The 22,542-nt window shown below is 47.6% G+C and overlaps 1 protein-coding gene across 1 annotated transcript; it reads left to right on the top strand.

Annotated features, from left to right (window-relative positions):
* Positions 1-1,316: 1,316 nt before the first annotated feature.
* LOC139538276 (cell surface glycoprotein 1-like) lies at positions 1,317-19,045 on the top strand (the record flags this gene model as incomplete). Its single annotated transcript, XM_071340123.1, has 5 exons — positions 1,317-1,342; positions 13,768-13,939; positions 15,068-15,080; positions 15,450-16,652; positions 18,996-19,045. Coding segments are annotated over exons 1-5 (1,464 nt in total), but the record flags the coding sequence as incomplete, so codon positions are not given.
* Positions 19,046-22,542: the final 3,497 nt, after the last annotated feature.

Below are 22,542 nucleotides of genomic sequence, written 5' to 3'. Positions count from 1 at the left end.
CGCACCAGAAAGGCTTCAAACATACCCATTAGAACACAATTACTGATCTGGACACATGGGGGGGGGGGGGTTTATTTCGTTTGGCTATGACACCAGTGGTGGAGGGGTGGAGAAGTGGTGTGACTGAGTCCATGTTTCTATTTATAATATGGGTGATATAGTATGTGTTATTATTGATTAATTTGTCTCAGAGTCATAATTGACATTAGTTTGTTTTTCTTATAATGATGCCATGTTCTAACTAATCTCATTCCTGACACACTGGACCTCTGATTCCCTATTGGTCACCAACTGGTCCACACATTCCATTCTTAAACTATGCTCTGAGCCACTCTTTCTCTATCCAATTCTACCCACAATACATTATTCTCTCCTTTAGCTAGTTATCCAATGTCACATATTGTCCAGCTCCATACAGTCCATAATCACAACATGTCACTCAGACCTGTGATGTCATCTGGCCCTTCACCTTAACATTCCACTTCTGGTAGATGAGTGGAACTTGGAGTCTTGGAACTTGGAGTCTTGGAACTTGGAGTCTTGGAACTTGGAGTCTTGGAACTTGGAGTCTTGGCTCTGTTCTAGAACATTGAATGATGTGATATATGAACAGTGAGTCAGACAGTATGTTTTATAAAGTATGGGACATCATGTCATGTCTATATTCAGACTTCATCAAGTAGAGTTTTCTGTAAGCTGTGTCAGTGTGCCAGGGTCTGTGCCAGTTGTGTGTCTAACTTCCCCCAGCCCTCCCTCCAGGGATACAGCCTGCCCTTGACCATTTCCCAACCAAAACGTGTAGGAAATAATTTAATATTCAAACTTCGCTCTGTCACTGTGCCAGTCTGTGTGTGGCAGCTATGTGCCCTTACCCACTGCCCAGTGAGATGGGGGCAGAGGCTGCTGCGTGTTCACCATCTCACCATAGATGGGACGCCAGCCCACTGATGTGCCAGATGTGTGTGAGGATAAAAGAGTCTGTGAATGCTATCTGTGTGTGTCTGTGTGTGTCTGTGTGTCTGTGTGTGTGTGTGTGTGTGTGTGTGTGTGTGTGTGTGTGTGTGTGTGTGTGTGTGTGTGTGTGTGTGTGTGTGTGTGTGTGTGTGTGTGTGTGTGTGTGTGTGTGTGTGTGTGTGTGTGTGTGTGAATGATATCTGCTTCTCTATCTGCAGACGGCTGCTGCTACCAGGGAGACAGAGACTCAATGATATCACTGCGGCCATCTGCCAATCAGAAGGGGAGAGAGACGGGAGGGGGCGGGGCAGGAGGTCACTCCTCACGTGCCCAGTGATGGCTAATTGAGCGTGACAGACGGGATGGGAGGTATTGTGCTGGTACACAGGTGAGCTAATACACACCCTCCCACACACTGCTGGGGAGAATCACATACACACACACAGTGTGATATACACATACACATCCCTGTAAAATGGTTCTCTCTTATATATTTATAATGTGAAAAAATACTATACTATCATACATTTCAATAACAATGTAATCCTCCGTTTGTGGACTAGACAGCATAACCCTAAGCCGAACCTTAACCTGAACCCTAACCCTCATGTCTTGCTGTTCTTTATTCCTGTCCTCAACCCCCATGATCCCCAGAGTCCCCTTTGGTCACAGTACCGACTTCCTAATGTCACTGGTTGTCCTAATGACTGACACCCAGACTGGTAGTGACTGACACACAGACTGGAGCCAGGTCAAAGGTCACAGGCTAAACAGTAGAGGTCCCTGGAAGCTGAGCCTGAAGGGTCACTCATTAATCTGGACAGTAGACCTCTCCTCTCCTCTCCTCTCCTCTCCTCTCCTCTCCTCTCCTCTCCTCTCCTCTCCTCTCCTCTCCTCTCCTCTCCTCTCCTCTCCTCTCCTATCCTCTCCTCTCCTCTCCTCTCCTCTCCTCTCCTCTCCTCTCCTCTCCCCATCATTCTCTTCCATCTATCTACCTTTCTCAGTTGCAGTGGTATGGAGTGTGTGTGTGTGTGTGTGTGTGTGTGTGTGTGTGTGTGTGTGTGTGTGTGTGTGTGTGTGTGTGTGTGTGTGTGTGTGTGTGTGTGTGTGTGTGTGTGTGTGGTACTGTACTGTACAGTAGGTCCGTCAGCTGTTAAACTGTTTCAGCGGAAGAAGCCCATCATGTGGCAACTTGTGCTGATGTGTATTGAAGACAGTGTGTGTATGCTGCATGCCCATGTTTATGTGTTAATGTGCTGAGTTGGGGGGCCTTGGTAAAGCAGCAGAAGCTCCTTCATCAGTTTGAGTGAGAATTGTGTCAGTAAATCAAATTGATTGATTAGTTGATTTGTTGACAGAGAGTAGAGAGAAAAAGCAGACAAAGAGTTGTTATGCCGTAATAAGCTATCAGTGAATGATTGATCCCCTCGCTGTGATTCAACATAGCAGTATGAACTGTGTCCTCTCTTCAGGTGTCAGAGGTGAACGAAGGTCTGTCACTTATTGTCTTCCTGTCTGTTTATCTTAATACATCCTACTGATCAAACCAACCTCAATGTCTTACCCAGCACTGTCACTGCGCTATTCATCTGTAACTTAGTTAAACAAGGATCATGTAAAGATTTACTGCTTCAAAAATAAGTTAGAGTTGTGTGTGAATGGACACAATGCTGACCTGCTCTGGTGCTCTGACTTCGCCAGCCCTGTTCTCAGTATTTTGTGTGTTTTAAATCAAATCACTTCGCAAACAACAGGTTTAGACTAACAGTGAATTGCTTACTTATGGGTCCTTTTCCAACAATGCAGACTTAAGATAAAGGTCAAATAAAAATAATAAAATATTTATAGAAATGGTGACATGAGGAATAACATGCACAGTCACTTTACCCTTATCTACATGTACATACACTACCTACCGTTCAAAAGTTTGGGGTCACTTAGAAATGCCCTTGTTTTTGAAAGATTTCAACAACAAAAAAATTGTCCATTAAAATAACATCAAATTGATCAGAAATACAGTACATTTACATTTACATTTAAGTCATTTAGCAGACGCTCTTATCCAGAGCGACTTACAAATTGGTGCATTCACCTTATGATATCCAGTGGAACAACCACTTTACAATAGTGCATCTAACTCTTTTAAGGGGGAGGGGGGGGTTAGGAGGATTACTTTATCCTATCCTAGGTATTCCTTAAAGAGGTGGGGTTTCAGGTGTCTCCGGAAGGTGGTGATTGACTCCGCTGACCTGGCGTCGTGAGGGAGTTTGTTCCACCATTGGGGTGCCAGAGCAGCGAACAGTTTTGACTGGGCTGAGCGGGAACTGTACTTCCTCAGAGGTAGGGAGGCGAGCAGGCCAGAGGTGGATGAACGCAGTGCCCTTGTTTGGGTGTAGGGCCTGATCAGAGCCTGAAGGTACGGAGGTGCCGTTCCCCTCACAGCTCCGTAGGCAAGCACCATGGTCTTGTAGCGGATGCGAGCTTCAACTGGAAGCCAGTGGAGAGAGCGGAGGAGCGGGGTGACGTGAGAGAACTTGGGAAGGTTGAACACCAGACGGGCTGCGGCGTTCTGGATGAGTTGTAGGGGTTTAATGGCACAGGCAGGGAGCCCAGCCAACAGCGAGTTGCAGTAATCCAGACGGGAGATGACAAGTGCCTGGATTAGGACCTGCGCCGCTTCCTGTGTGAGGCAGGGTCGTACTCTGCGAATGTTGTAGAGCATGAACCTACAGGAACGGGTCACCGCCTTGATGTGAGTTGAGAACGACAGGGTGTTGTCCAGGATCACGCCAAGGTTCTTAGCGCTCTGGGAGGAGGACACAATGGAGTTGTCAACCGTGATGGCGAGATCATGGAACGGGCAGTCCTTCCCCGGGAGGAAGAGCAGCTCCGTCTTGCCGAGGTTCAGCTTGAGGTGGTGGTCCGTCATCCACACTGATATGTCTGCCAGACATGCAGAGATGCGATTCGCCACCTGGTTATCAGAGGGGGGAAAAGAGAAGATTAATTGTGTGTCGTCTGCATAGCAATGATAGGAGAGGCCATGTGAGGATATGACAGAGCCAAGTGACTTGGTGTATAGCGAGAATAGGAGAGGGCCTAGAACAGAGCCCTGGGGGACACCAGTGGTGAGAGCACGTGGTGCGGAGACAGATTCTCGCCACGCCACCTGGTAGGAGCGACCTGTCAGGTAGGACGCAATCCAAGCGTGGGCCGCGCCGGAGATGCCCAGCTCGGAGAGGGTGGAGAGGAGGATCTGATGGTTCACAGTATCAAAGGCAGCCGATAGGTCTAGAAGGATGAGAGCAGAGGAGAGAGAGTTAGCTTTAGCAGTGCGGAGCGCCTCCGTGACACAGAGAAGAGCAGTCTCAGTTGAATGACTAGTCTTGAAACCTGACTGATTTGGATCAAGAAGGTCATTCTGAGAGAGATAGCAGGAGAGCTGGCCAAGGACGGCACGTTCGAGAGTTTTGGAGAGAAAAGAAAGAAGGGATACTGGTCTGTAGTTGTTGACATCGGAGGGATCGAGTGTAGGTTTTTTCAGAAGGGGTGCAACTCTCGCTCTCTTGAAGACGGAAGGGACGTAGCCAGCGGTCAAGGATGAGTTGATGAGCGAGGTGAGGTAAGGGAGAAGGTCTCCGGAAATGGTCTGGAGAAGAGAGGAGGGGATAGGGTCAAGCGGGCAGGTTGTTTAGCGGCCGGCCGTCACAAGACGCGAGATTTCATCTGGAGAGAGAGGGGAGAAAGAGGTCAAAGCACAGGGTAGGGCAGTGTGAGCAGAACCAGCGGTGTCGTTTGACTTAGCAAACGAGGATCGGATGTCGTCGACCTTCTTTTCAAAATGGTTGACGAAGTCATCCGCAGAGAGGGAGGAGGGGGGAGGAGGGGGAGGAGGATTCAGGAGGGAGGAGAAGGTGGCAAAGAGCTTCCTAGGGTTAGAGGCAGATGCTTGGAATTTAGAGTGGTAGAAAGTGGCTTTAGCAGCAGAGACAGAAGAGGAGAATGTAGAGAGGAGGGAGTGAAAGGATGCCAGGTCCGCAGGGAGGCGAGTTTTCCTCCATTTCCGCTCGGCTGCCCGGAGCCCTGTTCTGTGAGCTCGCAGTGAGTCGTCGAGCCACGGAGCAGGAGGGGAGGACCGAGCCGGCCTGGAGGATAGGGGACATAGAGAGTCAAAGGATGCAGAAAGGGAGGAGAGGAGGGTTGAGGAGGCAGAATCAGGAGATAGGTTGGAGAAGGTTTGAGCAGAGGGAAGAGATGATAGGATGGAAGAGGAGAGAGTAGCGGGGGAGAGAGAGCGAAGGTTGGGACGGCGCGATACCATCCGAGTAGGGGCAGTGTGGGAAGTGTTGGATGAGAGCGAGAGGGAAAAGGATACAAGGTAGTGGTCGGAGACTTGGAGGGGAGTTGCAGTGAGATTAGTGGAAGAACAGCATCTAGTAAAGATGAGGTCAAGCGTATTGCCTGCCTTGTGAGTAGGGGGGAAGGTGAGAGGGTGAGGTCAAAAGAGGAGAGGAGTGGAAAGAAGGAGGCAGAGAGGAATGAGTCAAAGGTAGACGTGGGGAGGTTAAAGTCACCCAGAACTGTGAGAGGTGAGCCATCCTCAGGAAAGGAACTTATCAGGGCGTCAAGCTCATTGATGAACTCTCCAAGGGAACCTGGAGGGCGATAAATGATAAGGATGTTAAGCTTGAAAGGGCTGGTAACTGTGACAGCATGGAATTCAAAGGAGGCGATAGACAGATGGGTCAGGGGAGAAAGAGAGAATGTCCACTTGGGAGAGATGAGGATCCCAGTGCCACCGCCCCGCTGACCAGAAGCTCTCGGGGTGTGCGAGAACACGTGGGCAGACGAGGCGAGAGCAGTAGGAGTAGCAGTGTTGTCAGTGGTAATCCATGTTTCCGTCAGTGCCAAGAAGTCGAGGGACTGGAGGGACGCATAGGCTGAGATGAACTCTGCCTTGTTGGCCGCAGATCGGCAGTTCCAGAGGCTGCCGGAGACCTGGAACTCCACGTGGGTCGTGCGCGCTGGAACCACCAGGTTAGAATGGCAGCGGCCACGCGGTGTGAAGCGTTTGTATGGTCTGTGCAGAGAGGAGAGAAGAGGGATAGACAGACACATAGTTGACAGGCTACAGAAGAGGCTACGCTAATGCAAAGGAGATTAGAATGACAAGTGGACTACACGTCTCGAATGTTCAGGAAGTTAAGCTTACGTTGCAAAAATAAAATAAAATCTTATTGACTAAAATGATATAGTACTGCTGGCGGTGAAGTAGGCTGGCTAGCAGTGGCTGCGTTGTTGACTTTGTTTGAACGTGTAGCTGGCTAGGTAACCTCTAACTGGCTAGGTAACCTCGACAATTTCTCAAAACTACACAATTATCTTGGATACAAGGACAGCAAAGACAACTATGTAGCTAGCTAACACTACGCTAATCATAGACATTCATGTTGTAAATTACTATTGTAGCTGGAAACGGCAGATTTTTTATGGAATATCTACATAGGCATACAGAGTCTCATTATCAGCAAGCATCACTCCTGTGTTCCAATGGGACGTTGTGTTAGCTAATCCAAGTTCTTTAGACAAGTTCTTTAGACAAGTTAAGTATCTGGAGCATCAGCATTTGTGGGTTCGATTACAGGCTCAAACTGGCCAGAAACTAAGAACTTTCTTCTGAAACTCGTCAGTCTATTCTTGTTCTGAGAAATGAAGGATATTCCATGCGAGAAATTGGCAAGAAACTGAAGATGTCGTACAACGCTGTGTACTACTCCCTTCACAGAACAGCGCAAACTGGCTCTAACCAGAATAGTGGGGCCTCTTCTTTCTATTCTGGTTAGGGCCAGTTTGCACTGTTCTGTGAAGGGCGTAGTACACAGCGTTGTACGAGATCTTCAGTTTTATTGCCTCTTTAATCAGCACAACAGTTTTCAGCTGTGCTAACATACTTGCAAAAGGGTTTTCTAATGATCAATTAACCTTTAAAATGATAAAATTCAATTAGCTAACACAACGTGCCATTGGAACACAGGAGTGATGGTTGCTGATAATGGGCCTCTGTACACCTATGTAGATATTCCATAAAAAATCTGCTGTTTCCTGCTACAATAGTCATTTACAACATTAACAATGTCTACACTATATTTTGGATCAATTCGATATTTTAATTGACAAAAAAGTTGCTTTTCTTTCAAAAACGAGGACATTTCTAAGTGACCCCGAACTTTTGAACGGTAGTGTATTACCTCGACTAACCTGTACCCCCGCACACTGACTCGGTACTGGTACCCCCTGTATATAGCCTCGTTATTGTTATTTTATTGTTTCTCTTTTATTTATTTTTACATTAGTTTATTTAGTAAATATTTTCTCAACTCTTATTTTTCTTAAAACTGCATTGTTGGTTAAGGGCTTGTAAGTAAGCATTTCACGGTAAGGTAACCTGTTGTATTCGGCGAATGTGACAAATACAAATAGATTTTATGACTAGACAACAGGATAGATACAAGACAGTAGCAGCAGTATACTGTAGGTAGGGGTAAAGTGACTACACAACAGGATAGATAATAGACAGTAGCAGCAGTATACTGTAGGTAGGGGTAAAGTGACTACACAACAGGATAGATACCAGACAGTAGCAGCAGTATACTGTAGGTAGGGGTAAAGTGACTAGACAACAGGATAGATACCAGACAGTAGCAGCAGTATACTGTAGGTAGGGGTAAAGTGACTAAACAACAGGATAGATACCAGACAGTAGCAGCAGTATACTGTAGGTAGGGGTAAAGTGACTAGGCAACAGGATAGATAATAGACAGTAGCAGCAGTATACTGTAGGTAGGGGTAAAGTGACTAGGCAACAGGATAGATAATAGACAGTAGCAGCAGTATACTGTAGGTAGGGGTAAAGTGACTAGACAACAGGATAGATACCAGACAGTAGCAGCAGTATACTGTAGGTAGGGGTAAAGTGACTAGACAACAGGATAGATAATAGACAGTAGCAGCAGTATACTGTAGGTAGGGGTAAAGTGACTACACAACAGGATAGATAATAGACAGTAGCAGCAGTATACTGTAGGTAGGGGTAAAGTGACTAAACAACAGGATAGATACCAGACAGTAGCAGCAGTATACTGTAGGTAGGGGTAAAGTGACTAGGCAACAGGATAGATAATAGACAGTAGCAGCAGTATACTGTAGGTAGGGGTAAAGTGACTAGACAACAGGATAGATAATAGACAGTAGCAGCAGTATACTGTAGGTAGGGGTAAAGTGACTAGACAACAGGATAGATAATAGACAGTAGCAGCAGTATACTGTAGGTAGGGGTAAAGTGACTAGACAACAGGATAGATAATAGACAGTAGCAGCAGTATACTGTAGGTAGGGGTAAAGTGACAAGACAACAGGATAGATACCAGACAGTAGCAGCAGTATACTGTAGGTAGGGGTAAAGTGACTAGACAACAGGATAGATACAAGACAGTAGCAGCAGTGTATGTGGTGAGTGTGAATGTGTGTGTGTGTGTGTGTGGTGTCAGTAGGAGCATGTGTGTGTAGAGTTATGTAGTGTGTATGTGTGTTGGGATGTCAGTGTCAGTGTGTCTGAATGTGTGGGTAGAGTCCAGTGTGTGTGCATTGAGCTAGTTCAGTACAAGAGAGTTAGTGCAATTAAAGGGTCAATGCAGGTAGTCTGGGTAGCCATTTGATTAGCTATTTAGCAGTCTTGTTTAGCAGTCTTATGGCTTGGGGGTAGAAGCTGTTCAGGGTCCTGTTGGTTCCAGTCTTTGTCAATTTTTTGGGCCTTTCTCTGACACCACCTGGTGTAGAGGTCCTGGATGGCAGGGAGCCATGACCAGCCTTTCAAAGCATGTCATGGCTATAGATGTGAGTGCTATGGGGTGATAGTAATTTATGGCAGGTTAACTTGGGGTTCTTGGGCACGGAGACTATGGTGGTCTGCTTGAAACAAGTTGGTATTACAGACCGGGTCAGAGAGGTTGAAAATGTCAGTGAATACACCTGGCAGCTGGTCAGCGCATGCTCTGAGTATTTGTCCTGGTAATCCGTCTGGCCCGCTGTGAATGTTAGCCTGTTTTAAAGGTCTTACTCACATCGGCTACGGAGAGCGAGATCCCACAGTGGTTTGGAACAGATGGTACCCTCATGCATGTTTCAGTGTTGCTTGCCTCAAAGTGAGCATAGAAAGCATTTAGAATTTTAAATATCTGATTTTTTTAAACATAAATAAAAAAGAACAAAATCGTTTTTCTCACAAAAGTCCTATTACAGGACCGATATAGCCCCCCCCCCAAAATAAATCCCCCATCCCCAAACATCTTCCCGCAGCTATGCCAGCCTCATTGATACACCTTTATCCATTGGCGACTAAAGAAATGATAGCATGGAACTCCGAGATAGCTTATAGGCCAAAGCAGCAGTAGGCCTATAACGTCCATGGTCAACTAAGCAAAATACATAGGCCTAAAGTCGACAAATAAAAACACAATTAAATATTTAGATGAAAATCGTAGATATTTCAATCGCATTTATCAGGAATAAAGGTAAGGCCCATATGCAGACAGTGTCGAAGTAACAATGGGGCAAAGGAACAGGACGGCAGGCGAGCTCAGAGTCAGGCAGATGTTGGTAATCCAGAAGTGGGGCAGGCAGAGTGGTCAGGCAGGTGGGTACAGTGTCAGGATGGGCAGAGTGGTCAGGCAGGTGGGTACAGTGTCAGGATGGGCAGAGTGGTCAGGCAGGTGGGTACAGTGTCAGGATGGGCAGAGTGGTCAGGCAGGTGGGTACAGTGTCAGGATGAGCAGAGTGGTCAGGCAGATGGGTACAGTGTCAGGATGAGCAGAGTGGTCAGGCAGGTGGGTACAGTGTCAGGATGAGCAGAGTGGTCAGGCAGGTGGGTACAGTGTCAGGATGGGCGAAGAGCCCAGATCTCAATCCCATTGAGCACGTCTGGGACCTGTTCGATCGGAGGGTGAGGGCTAGGGCCTTTCCCCCCCAGAAATGTCCGGGAACTTGCAAGTGCCTTGTTGGAAGAGTGGGGTAACATCTCACAGCAAGAACAGGCAAATCTATTGCAGTCCATGAGGAGGAGATGCACTGCAGTACTTAATGCAGCTGGTGGCCACACCAGATACTGACTGTTACTTTTGATTTTGACCCTTCTTTGTTCAGGGACACATTATTCAATTTCTGTTAGTCACATGTCTGTGGAACTTGTCCAGTTTGTGTCTCAGTTGTTGAATCTTGTTATGTTCATATAAATATTTACACATGTTAAGTTTGCTGAAAATAAACGCAGTTGACAGTGAGAGGACATTTATTTTTTTGCTGAGTTTATTATCAGTTGCATTGGATGTAAAAAACAGACTTTGTGGAGTTACAGTGTGAGGTGAAGAGAAAATGACTGAGAAGCTCAGCTTATTAGTGGTGGACGTCGTAAGTTAAGACAATCAAACCTCAAGCATCTGAACAGTGCACTGTGCACCCGCCAACTTTCCTTTACAATTACAAGTGGCTGAAACCGGAGATCTGTATATAGTGACGAGATGCTCATGTCTCCACCCTAACAATGGGAGTCATTGTCCCAAAGGTGGGCAGGCATACGACAAGCTTAGGTCTGCATATTAAACCCATAGAAATGCATTGAGCTTGTATTTTGGTGAGAGTGAGCCCTCTCGCTTCACCTCTTCCTTTCTGCTGAAACTGTCTCACCGGAAAAAGCCTCGGAGCGAGCGAAACAGGGTTGTCACTACTTACGACAGCCACAAAGTCAAAATTGTCTATATCATAAAAGATCTGGAAAACAAAAATTTGCTTTTTGGTTTTAATTTAAGGTTAGGGTTAGCATAAGGTTAGTAGTGTGATTAAGGTTAGGGTTAGGTTTAAAAAAAATACATTGTAGAAATTTGTAGGGTTTATGACTTTGTGGCTATGGTAACTAGTGACGACTGTGAAACTCTGTCTTACTATACACTGAGTGTACAAAACATTAGGAACACCTGCTCTTTCCCTGACAGACTGACCAGGTGAAAGCTATGATCCCTTATTGATGTCACTTCAGTCAGTGTAGAGGAAGGGGGAGACGGGTTAAAGACATTTTTTAAGCCTTGAGACAATTGAGACATGGATTGTATACGTGTGCCATTCAGAGGGTGAATGGACAAGACAAAATATTTCAGTGCCTTTGAACAGGGTATGGTAGTAGGCAATGTTCCCTCTAAGCTGCACAGTAGACCCGAGACTGCCATGCAGGTCCCCCTGACTGCCACGCAGAAGAAATATGAGAGATTTTGTTGTAGGCAGAACGCATTTAAGTAGGATTCTATTTCAATAACACACACGACTCAGCCCGTACTCTACACAGACTGGTGTGGCATAACCAATCACAGCTGCAGTAGGCCTATATGCAAATAGACCATTGCCATATATGGATCTGTGCCATTTACTTTGATCTGGACTGTGTTTACAGCTGTGGTCCTGAGTAGACTGCTTGTTTTGAGATCAAAGCGAGAGCTGCATGTAGCCACGTGTACACGTTTTGTTCATATCTTTTACTAGTTAGTGAGTTATGAGCCCAGTTACAGATCATTTTTAGTCAGCAATGGGGGAGGGATTGCTTCCTACAAGAGCACAAAACTTGTACATTTCTAGACATCTTTGAAAAGCAAGTCAGGTAAAGAGGTAATTTTTTTTGTCTTAAAGAGGCAATGTTGTATTTTGAGACAGCCTTGACTAAGCTAAGTAGCCAATAGACAGAGGGTAGCATAATTTGTCTGATTCTCTGTAATAATGAAATTGAATAATAATGCATTTTATTTTGTAAAGTGGTTTCTTTCATCAAACAACACAACATTTTCAATCACCTCCTTGTCTGAAGGACCAGTGGATAAGGTTTAATGTCAAGCCCTGCATGTTTCTTTCAAAAGTCTCATGGAATGTAGGCCTACATTGAAACACCACACATTGGTTGCTACTGTAGGCTGAATGATAGAACAGCTATTTCCATGTAAAAATGTTATGGGCTGCATTTTCTACATTGTTTTTGATGGTAGGCCACACTGGTAGGCCTACATTATGATCAAATAGCAACAGTAGCCTACTTAGCCCCTGTTAAAACTGTAACTTAAAGCGGGTACAGCCTCAGTGTGCACAGTAAACACATGCTGGAAGTTGCACAGAATTTTCACAAAGTTCAAGTTTGCGCTCAGCAAACAGGAAAGAGGGAACATTGTTAGTAGGTGCCAGGCGCAACGGTTTGAGTGTGTGAAGAACTGAAATGCCGCTGAGTTTTTCAACAGTTTCCCGTGTGTGTCAAGAATGCTTCACCACCAAAAGGACATCCAGCCAATGGCAGGCCAGTGGTTGAAAACGGGTCATTGATGAAAGAGAACAAAGGAGGCTGACATAAATTGTGTGGAGCAACAGACGAGCTACAGTTAGTCAACTGACAGTCCAGTACAACATTGGTGCCCAAAGACCCATAAAAGAATGGACAACTCCTCTTACCTTGACACGAATGGGGTGTGGCAGCCAATGACCTTCCAGAGTTCCACTTCTTTCAGCAAAAAAACAAGAAACTGCGATTGCAGTGGGCTAAGGAACAACAATTCTGGACACTAAAGAATTTGAAAAACATAGCCATACCGAGACAGATCATCAGATACATGGTCTACACCAGGCCTGGTCTGCACATAACAAGACAGATCATCAGATACATGGTCTACACCAGGCCTGGTCTGCACATACCGAGACAGATCATCAGATACATGGTCTACACCAGGCCTGGTCTGAACATACCGAGACAGATCATCAGATACATGGTCTACACCAGGCCTGGTCTGAAGATACAGAGACAGATCATCAGATACATGGTCTACACCAGGCCTGGTCTGCACATACCGAGACAGATCATCAGATACATGGTCTACACCAGGCCTGGTCTGAACATAACGAGACAGATCATCAGATACATGGTCTACACCAGGCCTGGTCTGCACATACCGAGACAGATCATCAGATACATGGTCTACACCAGGCCTGGTCTGAACATACCGAGACAGATCATCAGATACATGGTCTACACCAGGCCTGGTCTGCACACACTGAGACAGATCATCAGATACATGGTCTACACCAGGCCTGGTCTGCACACACTGAGACAGATCATCAGATACATGGGCTACACCAGGCCTGGTCTGAACATACCGAGACAGATCATCAGATACATGGTCTACACCAGGCCTGGTCTGAAGATACAGAGACAGATCATCAGATACATGGTCTACACCAGGCCTGGTCTGCACATACCGAGATAGATCATCAGATACATGGTCTACACCAGGCCTGGTCTGAACATACCGAGACAGATCATCAGATACATGGTCTACACCAGGCCTGGTCTGCACATACCGAGACAGATCATCAGATACATGGTCTACACCAGGCCTGGTCTGAACATACCGAGACAGATGGGCGCTGTTTGCTCGCTCAACTTTTTTTATCAGAGTCTGATGCGTCTTTCTGTCGGCACACATCTCAGGTCAAATAAAATATAAATATTTCAATATTTTATTTGGACGGCCAAGGAGGTATGGTGGGCGCCCATAACGACGGCTCTGGGGCCCAGAACTCGCTCCGCCACTCATTTTTACATTTACATTTTAGTCATTTAGCAGACGCTCTTATCCAGAGCGACTTACAGTAGAGTGCATACATTTTATTACATTTTTTTACATACTTTTACACACTCCTCCACTAACCTCTCCCCCTTCCGTACTGGGGTATCAGCCATTTCTGGCATCAGAGTCAGGCCGAGGCTCCTGCGGTGGACGACTGGTTCTGGCGCTTGGAGGAAACATGGGACACCGCCCATGTTCACCTTCAGCGCGCCGTGCTGCGCCAGAAAGCCGGCGCAGACCGTCACCGCAGTGAGGCCCCGGTGTTTGTACCGGGGGACCGGGTCTGGCTCTCGACCCTCCACCTGCCCCTCCACCTGCCCTGCCGGAAGCTGGGTCTGCGGTTTGTGGGGCCATTTAAAGTCCTGAGGAGACTGAACGAGGTGAGTTACAGGTTACAACTTCCCCCCGATTACCGTATTAACCCCTTGTTCCATGTGTCTCTCCTCATGCCGGTGGTGGCTGGCCCGCTCCAGGAGTCTGAGGTGCGGGAGGTTCCTCCGCCCCCTCTGGATATCGAGGGGGCCCCGGCGTACTCCGTTTGATCCATACTGGATTCGAGACGTCGGGCGAGGGGCCTTCAGTACCTCGTGAACTGGGAGGGGTACGGTCCGGAGGAGAGATGCTGGGTTCCGGTGGAGGACATATTGGACCCTTCAATGCTGCGGGAGTTCCACTGTCTCCGTCCGGATCGCCCTGCACCTCGCCCTCTGGGTCGTCCCAGAGGCCGGTGTCGGCGCGCGGCTGGAGTCAAGAGGGGGGGTACTGTCACGACTTCCACCGAAGTCGTTTCCTCTCCTTGTTCGGGTGGTGTTCGGTTGTCAGCGTCACCGGTCTTCTAGCCATCGTTGATCCACTTTTCATTTTCCATTTGTTTTGTCTTGTTTTCTTACACTCCTGGTTTCCATTTCCATCATTATAGTTGTGTATTTAACCCTCTGTTCCCCCCATGTACTTGCATGGAATTGTTTGTTTGTAAGTGCTTGTACGCTATGTTACTGGTGCGCGTCGGGTTTTGTACCCATGTAGGTTCTTTTTGTATTGCCGTGGGTTTTATAATTAAACTGCTCCGGCTGTTACCTATCTCTGCTCTTCTGTGTCTGACTTCACTGCCACCAGTTCTGCAACCCTTACAAACATACAAACATTACTTTACATACTACAACGGTATTTAAATGTTTGGTTTGTTGAATGGGATACACTGTGTATAACGCCCATTTTTATAGTTTACTTCGCTGTGTGTGTGTGTGTGTGTGTGTGTGTGTGTGTGTGTGTGTGTGTGTGTGTGTGTGTGTGTGTGTGTGTGTGTGTGTGTGTGTGTGTGTGTGTGTGTGTGTGTGTGTGTGTGTGTGTGTGTGTTGTATACACATGGGTAGTCTGTGTATGCATGCGTGTATCTGTGTGTATGTCAGTGGGAGATCACAGGTGTGTGAGTCGGCTCCACAGAGAGCTGCTGTAATAATGGTAAGCGCTCCCTGCCCCCCATCCTCCCTGCTCCCCTCATTGCACCCACCCACCCCCCACCTCTAATGGCCTCTAATCACTCTCAAAATACCCTAATACTGAGCAGCGGTGCCCTCACAGCTGCCTGAGGGGACCTGGGTACACCACAGCCTGTCAATCTGACTGCCCAAGCCCAGACCCAACTGTCTCTCATTCTCACTGTATTATCAGCCTTGCTGTTTGAACTTGTTCTGTAAGGGGGTAGAACCCTTTTAACAGCTGTGGAAAGTGTTAATTGTTTCCCGAAATTAGACTACTCCAAAGTTGACATATCGCCCTCCCTCCTGTCAGTACTCCGCCTATACATCGCCACATACAGCCCTACAGACAGCCCCAAATACAGCCCTACAGACAGCCCCACATACAGCCCTACAGACAGCCCCACATACAGCCCTACAGACAGCCCTACAGACAGCCCTACAGATAGCCCTACAGATAGCCCTACAGACAGCCCTACAGATAGCCCTACAGACAGCCCTACAGACAGCCCCAAATACAGCCCTACAGACAGCCCCACATACAGCCCTACAGACAGCCCCACATACAGCCCTACAGACAGCCCTACAGATAGCCCTACAGATAGCCCTACAGATAGCCCTACAGACAGCCCCACATACAGCCCTACAGACAGCCCCACATACAGCCCTACAGACAGCCCCACATACAGCCCCACAGACAGCCCTACAGACAGCCCTACAGACAGCCCTACAGACAGCCCCACATACAGCCCTACAGATAGCCCTACAGACAGCCCCACATACAGCCCTACAGACAGCCCCACATACAGCCCTACAGACAGCCCTACAGACAGCCCTACAGACAGCCCTACAGACAGCCCCACATACAGCCCTACAGATAGCCCTACAGACAGCCCCACATACAGCCCTACAGACAGCCCCACATACAGCCCCACAGACAGCCCTACAGACAGCCCCACATACAGCCCTACAGACAGCCCCACATACAGCCCTACAGACAGCCCTACAGACAGCGCTACAGACAGCCCTACAGACAGCCCTACAGACAGCCCCACATACAGCCCTACAGACAGCCCTACAGACAGCCCTACAGACAGCCCCACAGATAGCCCTACAGACAGTCCCACATACAGCCCTACAGACAGCCCTACAGACAGCCCTACAGACAGCCCTACAGACAGCCCTACAGACAGCCCTACAGACAGCCCCACAGACAGCCCCAAATACAGCCCTACAGACAGCCCCACATACAGCCCCACATACAGCCCTACAGACAGCCCCACATACAGCCCTACAGACAGCCCCACATACAGCCCTACAGACAGCCCTACATACAGCCCTACAGACAGCCCTACAGACAGCCCTACAGACAGCCCTACAGACAGCCCTACAGACAGCCCTACAGACAGCCCCACATACAGCCCTACAGACAGCCCTACAGACAGCCCTACAGACAGCCCCACATACAGCCCTACAGACAGCCCCACATACAGCCCTACAGACAGCCCTACAGACAGCTTGGGCTTTTCTACACAACACAATATAATGATATCTAAACCCCTCAGTCAAACAATGATGCCGTTTATTGTATCCACTAGAAACCATGACCACATGGCCCCTAACATTTCCTGACATGCCGTTCTCTGTGGTTGGCTAATTATAAACACAAACATATCTACTGCGTCAGAGGAGAGAAAAGGGGAGAGGGAGAGTGTATTTAAACAAATTATCTTCACATGTTCAAACAGTCCATTTAGTAAGGCCCGCGTCCATAGAGACACATACCAGCTCTACTGGTAGTACTGCTAGCATATATCTGACTAGCATGTATCTGACTAGCATCAGTAATTCTACATTTGTGGTTAGCCCAGCTAGCATGGACACTGACAGTTGTGAAGAGGCGCAAATATGATGAGAACTACATTGATTTGGGGTTCACTTATATTGGGAGTAGTGCCTTTCCTCTGCCACAGTGTGTTAAATGTGCAAAAGTACAGTCGTGGCCAAAAGTGTTGAGAATGACACAAATATTAATTTCCACAAAGTTTGCTGCTTCAGTGTCTTTAGATATTTTTGTCAGATGTTACTATGGAATACTGAAGTATAATTACAAGCATTTCATAAGTGTCAAAGGCTTGTATTGACAATTACATTACTTGGTCACAATCCCGGATCCGGGAGCACCCTCATCAGTAAAAAAGCTGACTAGCATAGCCTAGCATAGCGCCACAAGTAAATACTAGCATCTAAATATCATGAAATCACAAGTCCAAGACACCAGATGAAAGATACACATCTTGTGAATCCAGCCACCATGTCACGTTCCTGACCTGTTTTCTGTTAGTTTTGTATGTGTTAGTTGGTCAGGACGTGAGTTTGGGTGGGCAGTCTATGTTTTGTGTTTCTATGTTGGTTAATGGGTACCTAATATGGTTCTCAATTAGAGGCAGGTGGTTTTCATCTCCTCTGATTGAGAATCATATTAAGGTAGGTAGTTTCACAGTGTTTGTTTGTGGGTGGTTGTCTCCTGTGTCTGTGTCTATGTTGCACCATACAGGACTGTTTCGTTTGTTCGTCGTTTTGTGTAGTCATTTTCCTGTTCGTTCGTTCTGCGTTACATGTAAGTCCTTACGTTCAGGTTTGTCTACTCCGTTTGTTGTTTTGTTTAGTTTTAAGTGAAGTTCGTGTTTTCGTCTTTACTTTAATAAATATAATGTCAAATCACAAGTCTGCATTTTGGTTCGATCCCTGCTCCTCCTCTTCGTATGAAGAGGAGGAGGAACGCCGTTACAGAACCACCCACCAATCCAGAACCAAGCAGCATAAGTTCGAGCAGTGGAACACGAAACAGGAATGGACATGGGAGGACGTATTAAACGGCAAGGGTTGCTACACATGGGAGGAGATCCTGGCTGGAAGGGATCGCCTCCCATGGGAACAGCTGGAGGCATTAAGGAGAGCAGAGGCTACCGGAGAAAGGAACCGAAGCTATGAAGGTACGCGCTAGCAAGGAAGCCCGAGAAGAAACCCCAAACATTTCTTGGGGGTGGCTAAGAGGTAGTGGGCCAAGGGCAGGTAGGAGACCTGCGCCCACTTCCCAGGCTTACCGTGGAGAGCGGGAGTACGGGCAGACACCGTGTTACGCAGTAGAGCGCACGGTGTCTCCTGTACGTGTGCATAGCCCGGTGCGGGTTATTCCACCTCCCTGCACTGGTAGGGCTAGATTGGGCATTGAGCCAGGTGTCATGAGGCCGGCTCAACGCGTCTGGTCTCCAGTGCGTCTTCTCGGGCCGGCATTCATGGCACCAGCCTTACGCATGGTGTCCCCGGTTCGCCTACATAGCCCGGTGCGGGTTATTCCACCTCCCCGCACTGGTCGGGCGACGGGGAGTATTCAGCCAGGTAAGGTTGGGCAGGCTCAATGCTCAAGGGAGCCAGTACGCCTGCACGGTCCGGTATTTCCGGCGCCACCTTCCCGCCCCAGCCCAGTACCACCAGTGCCTACACCACGCACCAGGCTTCCAGTGCGTTTCCAGAGCCCTGTTCCTCCTCCACGCACTCTTCCTATGGTGCGTGTATCCAGTTCGGTGCCTCCAGTTCCGGGCACCACGCACTAAGCCACCTGTGCGTCTCCAGAGTCCTGTACACACTGTTCCTTCTCCCCGCACTCGCCCTGAGGTGCGTGCCCTTAGCCCGGTACCACCAGTGCCGGTACCACGCACCAGGCCTATAGTGCGCTTTGAGAGGTCAGTGTGCCCTGTCCCTGCTCCCCGCACTAGCCTGAAAGTGCGTGTCCTTAGCCCGGTGCCTCCAGTTCCGGCACCACGCACCAGGTCTACAGTGCGCCTTATCCGGCCAGAGCCATCCGTCTCCCCAGCGCCATCTGAGCCATCCGTCTCCATAGCGCCATCTGAGCCATCCGTCTCCATAGCGCCATCTGAGCCATCCGTCTCCCCAGCGCCATCTGAGCCATCCGTCTCCCCAGCGCCATCTGAGCCATCCGTCTGCCCAGTGCCGTCTGAGCCATCCGTCTGTCCCGAGCCATTAGAGCCGCCCGTCTGTCCCGAGCCGTCAGAGCCGTTCGTCAGTCAGGAGCCGCTAGAGCCGTTCGTCAGTCAGGATCTGCCAGAGCCGCCAACCAGACAGGATCTGCCAGAGCCGCCAACCAGACAGGATCTGCCAGAGCCGCCAACCAGACAGGATCTGCCAGAGCCGCCAACCAGACAGGATCTGCCAGAGCCGCCAACCAGACAGGATCTGCCAGAGCCGCCAACCAGACAGGATCTGCCAGAGCCGCCAACCAGACAGGATCTGCCAGAGCCGCCAACCAGACAGGATCTGCCAGAGCCGCCAGCCAGACAGGATCTGCCAGAGCCGCCAGCGAGCCATGAGCGTCCAGAGCCGTTAGTGAGCCATGAGCAGCCAGAGCCGTCAGCGAGCCATGAGCAGCCAGAGCCGTCAGCGAGCCATGAGCGTCTAGAGCCGTCAGCCTGCCATGAGCGTCCAGAGCCGTCAGCCTGCCATGAGCGTCCAGAGCCGTCAGCCTGCCATGAGCGTCCAGAGCCGTCAGCCTGCCATGAGCGTCCAGAGCCGTCAGCCTGCCATGAGCGTCCAGAGCCGTCAGCCTGCCATGAGCGTCCGGAGCCGTCATTCATCCAGAGCTGCCTCTCAGTCCAGAGCTGTCTCTCTGTCCGGAGCTGCCCTTCAGTCCGGAGTTGCCCCTCTATCCTGAGCTACCTCTCTATCCTGAGCTACCTCTCTATCCTGAGCTATCCCTCTGTCCTGAGCTACCTTGTCCCGGAGCTGTCCTTTATCTTGGTGTTGCCCCTTAAATTGGGTGGGGGAAATAAGAGGGTGGTCATTCTAAGGGGGAAACGTAAGCTGGGATTGACTATGGTGGGGTGGGGACCTCGCCCAGAGCCTGAGCCACCACCGTGGTCAGATGCCCACCCAGACCCTCCCCTAGACTTTTGGTGGTGCGTTCGGAGTACGCACCTTGAGGGGGGGGGTTATGTCACGTTCCTGACCTGTTTTCTGTTAGTTTTGTATGTGTTAGTTGGTCAGGACGTGAGTTTGGGTGGGCAGTCTATGTTTTGTGTTTCTATGTTGGTTAATGGGTACCTAATATGGTTCTCAATTAGAGGCAGGTGGTTTTCATCTCCTCTGATTGAGAATCATATTAAGGTAGGTAGTTTCACAGTGTTTGTTTGTGGGTGGTTGTCTCCTGTGTCTGTGTCTATGTTGCACCATACAGGACTGTTTCGTTCGTTCGTCGTTTTGTGTAGTCATTTTCCTGTTCGTTCGTTCTGCATTACATGTAAGTCCTTACGTTCAGGTTTGTCTACTCCGTTTGTTGTTTTGTTTAGTTTTAAGTGAAGTTCGTGTTTTCGTCTTTACTTTAATAAATATAATGTCAAATCACAAGTCTGCATTTTGGTTCGATCCCTGCTCCTCCTCTTCGTATGAAGAGGAGGAGGAACGCCGTTACAGAACCACCCACCAATCCAGAACCAAGCAGCATAAGTTCGAGCAGTGGAACACGAAACAGGAATGGACATGGGAGGACGTATTAAACGGCAAGGGTTGCTACACATGGGAGGAGATCCTGGCTGGAAGGGATCGCCTCCCATGGGAACAGCTGGAGGCATTAAGGAGAGCAGAGGCTACCGGAGAAAGGAACCGAAGCTATGAAGGTACGCGCTAGCAAGGAAGCCCGAGAAGAAACCCCAAACATTTCTCTTCATACGAAGAGGAGGAGGAACGCCGTTACACATCATTTCTGATTTTTAAAATGTTTTACAGGGAAGACGCAATATGTATTTCTATTAGCTAACCACGATAGCAAAAGACACAACTTTTTTTTCCTGCATAGGTAGCTATCACAAATTCGACCAAATAAAGATATAAATAGTCACTAACCAAGAAACAACTTCATCAGATGACAGTCTGATAACATATTTATTGTATAGCATATGTTTTGTTCGAAAAATGTGCATATTTCAGGTATAAATCATAGTTTTACATTGCAGCCACCATCACAACTCTCACCAAAGCAACTAGAATAACTACAGAGAGCAAACGTGAATTACCTAAATACTCATCATAAAACATTTATGAAAAATACACAGCGTACAGCAAATGAAAGACAAAGATCTTGTGAATCCAGCCAATATTTCAGATTCTTTAAGTGTTTTACAGCGAAAACACAATTTAGCATTATATTAGCTTATTACAATAGCCAACCACACAACAGCATTGATTCAAGCCAACAGTAGCGATAACGAATAAACCAGCAAAAGATATTAATTTTTTCACTAACCTTCTCAAACTTCTTCAGATGACAGTCTTATAACATCATATTACACAATACATATATTGTTTATTCGAAAATGTGCATATTTAGCGGCACAAATCGTGGTTATACAATGAGAATAGTAGCCAAGCTGCCAACAAAATGTCGGGAGAAATCTTGGGAGAGGCACCTAATCTAATCAATAACTAATCATAAACTTGACAAAAAAATACAGGTTGGACAGCAAATGAAAGATACATTAGTTCTTAATGCAACCGCTGTGTTAGATTTTTAAAATTAACGTTACTACGACATACAGCGTGCGCTAAAGCGAGACCGCACCGAAATTAATGGCCGAATAATAGTTTTACATTTTTCAACAGAACAACGAATTAACATCATAAATAGTTCTTACTTTTTGATGAGCTTCCATCAGAATCTTGTGCAAGTGGTCCTTTGTCCAGAATCATCGTTGCTCGGTTGTAGATTGCCGTCTTCAACTTAGGAATTAGCAGCAAACATTAGCCATGTGGCGAAGATGTGTCCAACTCACCATAACGCAGCACAAATAAAATACCGAAAATCGCAATATACTGATATAAACTGATATAACTCGGTTTAAAATAACTACATTATGATGTCTTTAACACCTATATCGAATAAAATCAGAGCCGGATATATCTAAGGCCTATAACGAGAGCTTTTCAGAATGCCATCCTGAGGTCCTCCTTTGCGCCATGACGAACGTTGAAAAGAGTGCACCCCCAGTTCCATGAGCCTTTATATGGCCTCAGATCTGCCTAGCAACACAATTCCAATTCTCACTGCTTACTGACATCTAGGGGAAATCGTATGCAGTGCATGTCGACTCATAGATCACATGCAATTTAATAAACTGACCCTGGAACAGAGCATCGATTTCAGATTTCTCACTTCCTGACAGGAAGTTAGCTGCAACTTGAGTTCTGTTTTACTCACAGATATAATTCAAACGGTTTTAGAAACTAGAGAGTGTTTTCTATCCAATAGTAATAATAATATGCATATTGTACGAGCAAGAATTGAGTACGAGGCAGTTTAATTTGGGAACGAATTTTTACAAAGTCGAAATGGC

This window comes from Salvelinus alpinus, chromosome 14 (assembly GCF_045679555.1).
Source record: "Salvelinus alpinus chromosome 14, SLU_Salpinus.1, whole genome shotgun sequence".
Lineage (NCBI taxonomy): Eukaryota > Metazoa > Chordata > Actinopteri > Salmoniformes > Salmonidae > Salvelinus > Salvelinus alpinus.
Note: the sequence above shows the minus strand (reverse complement) of the source record. Positions and strands in the feature narration are given on the sequence as shown.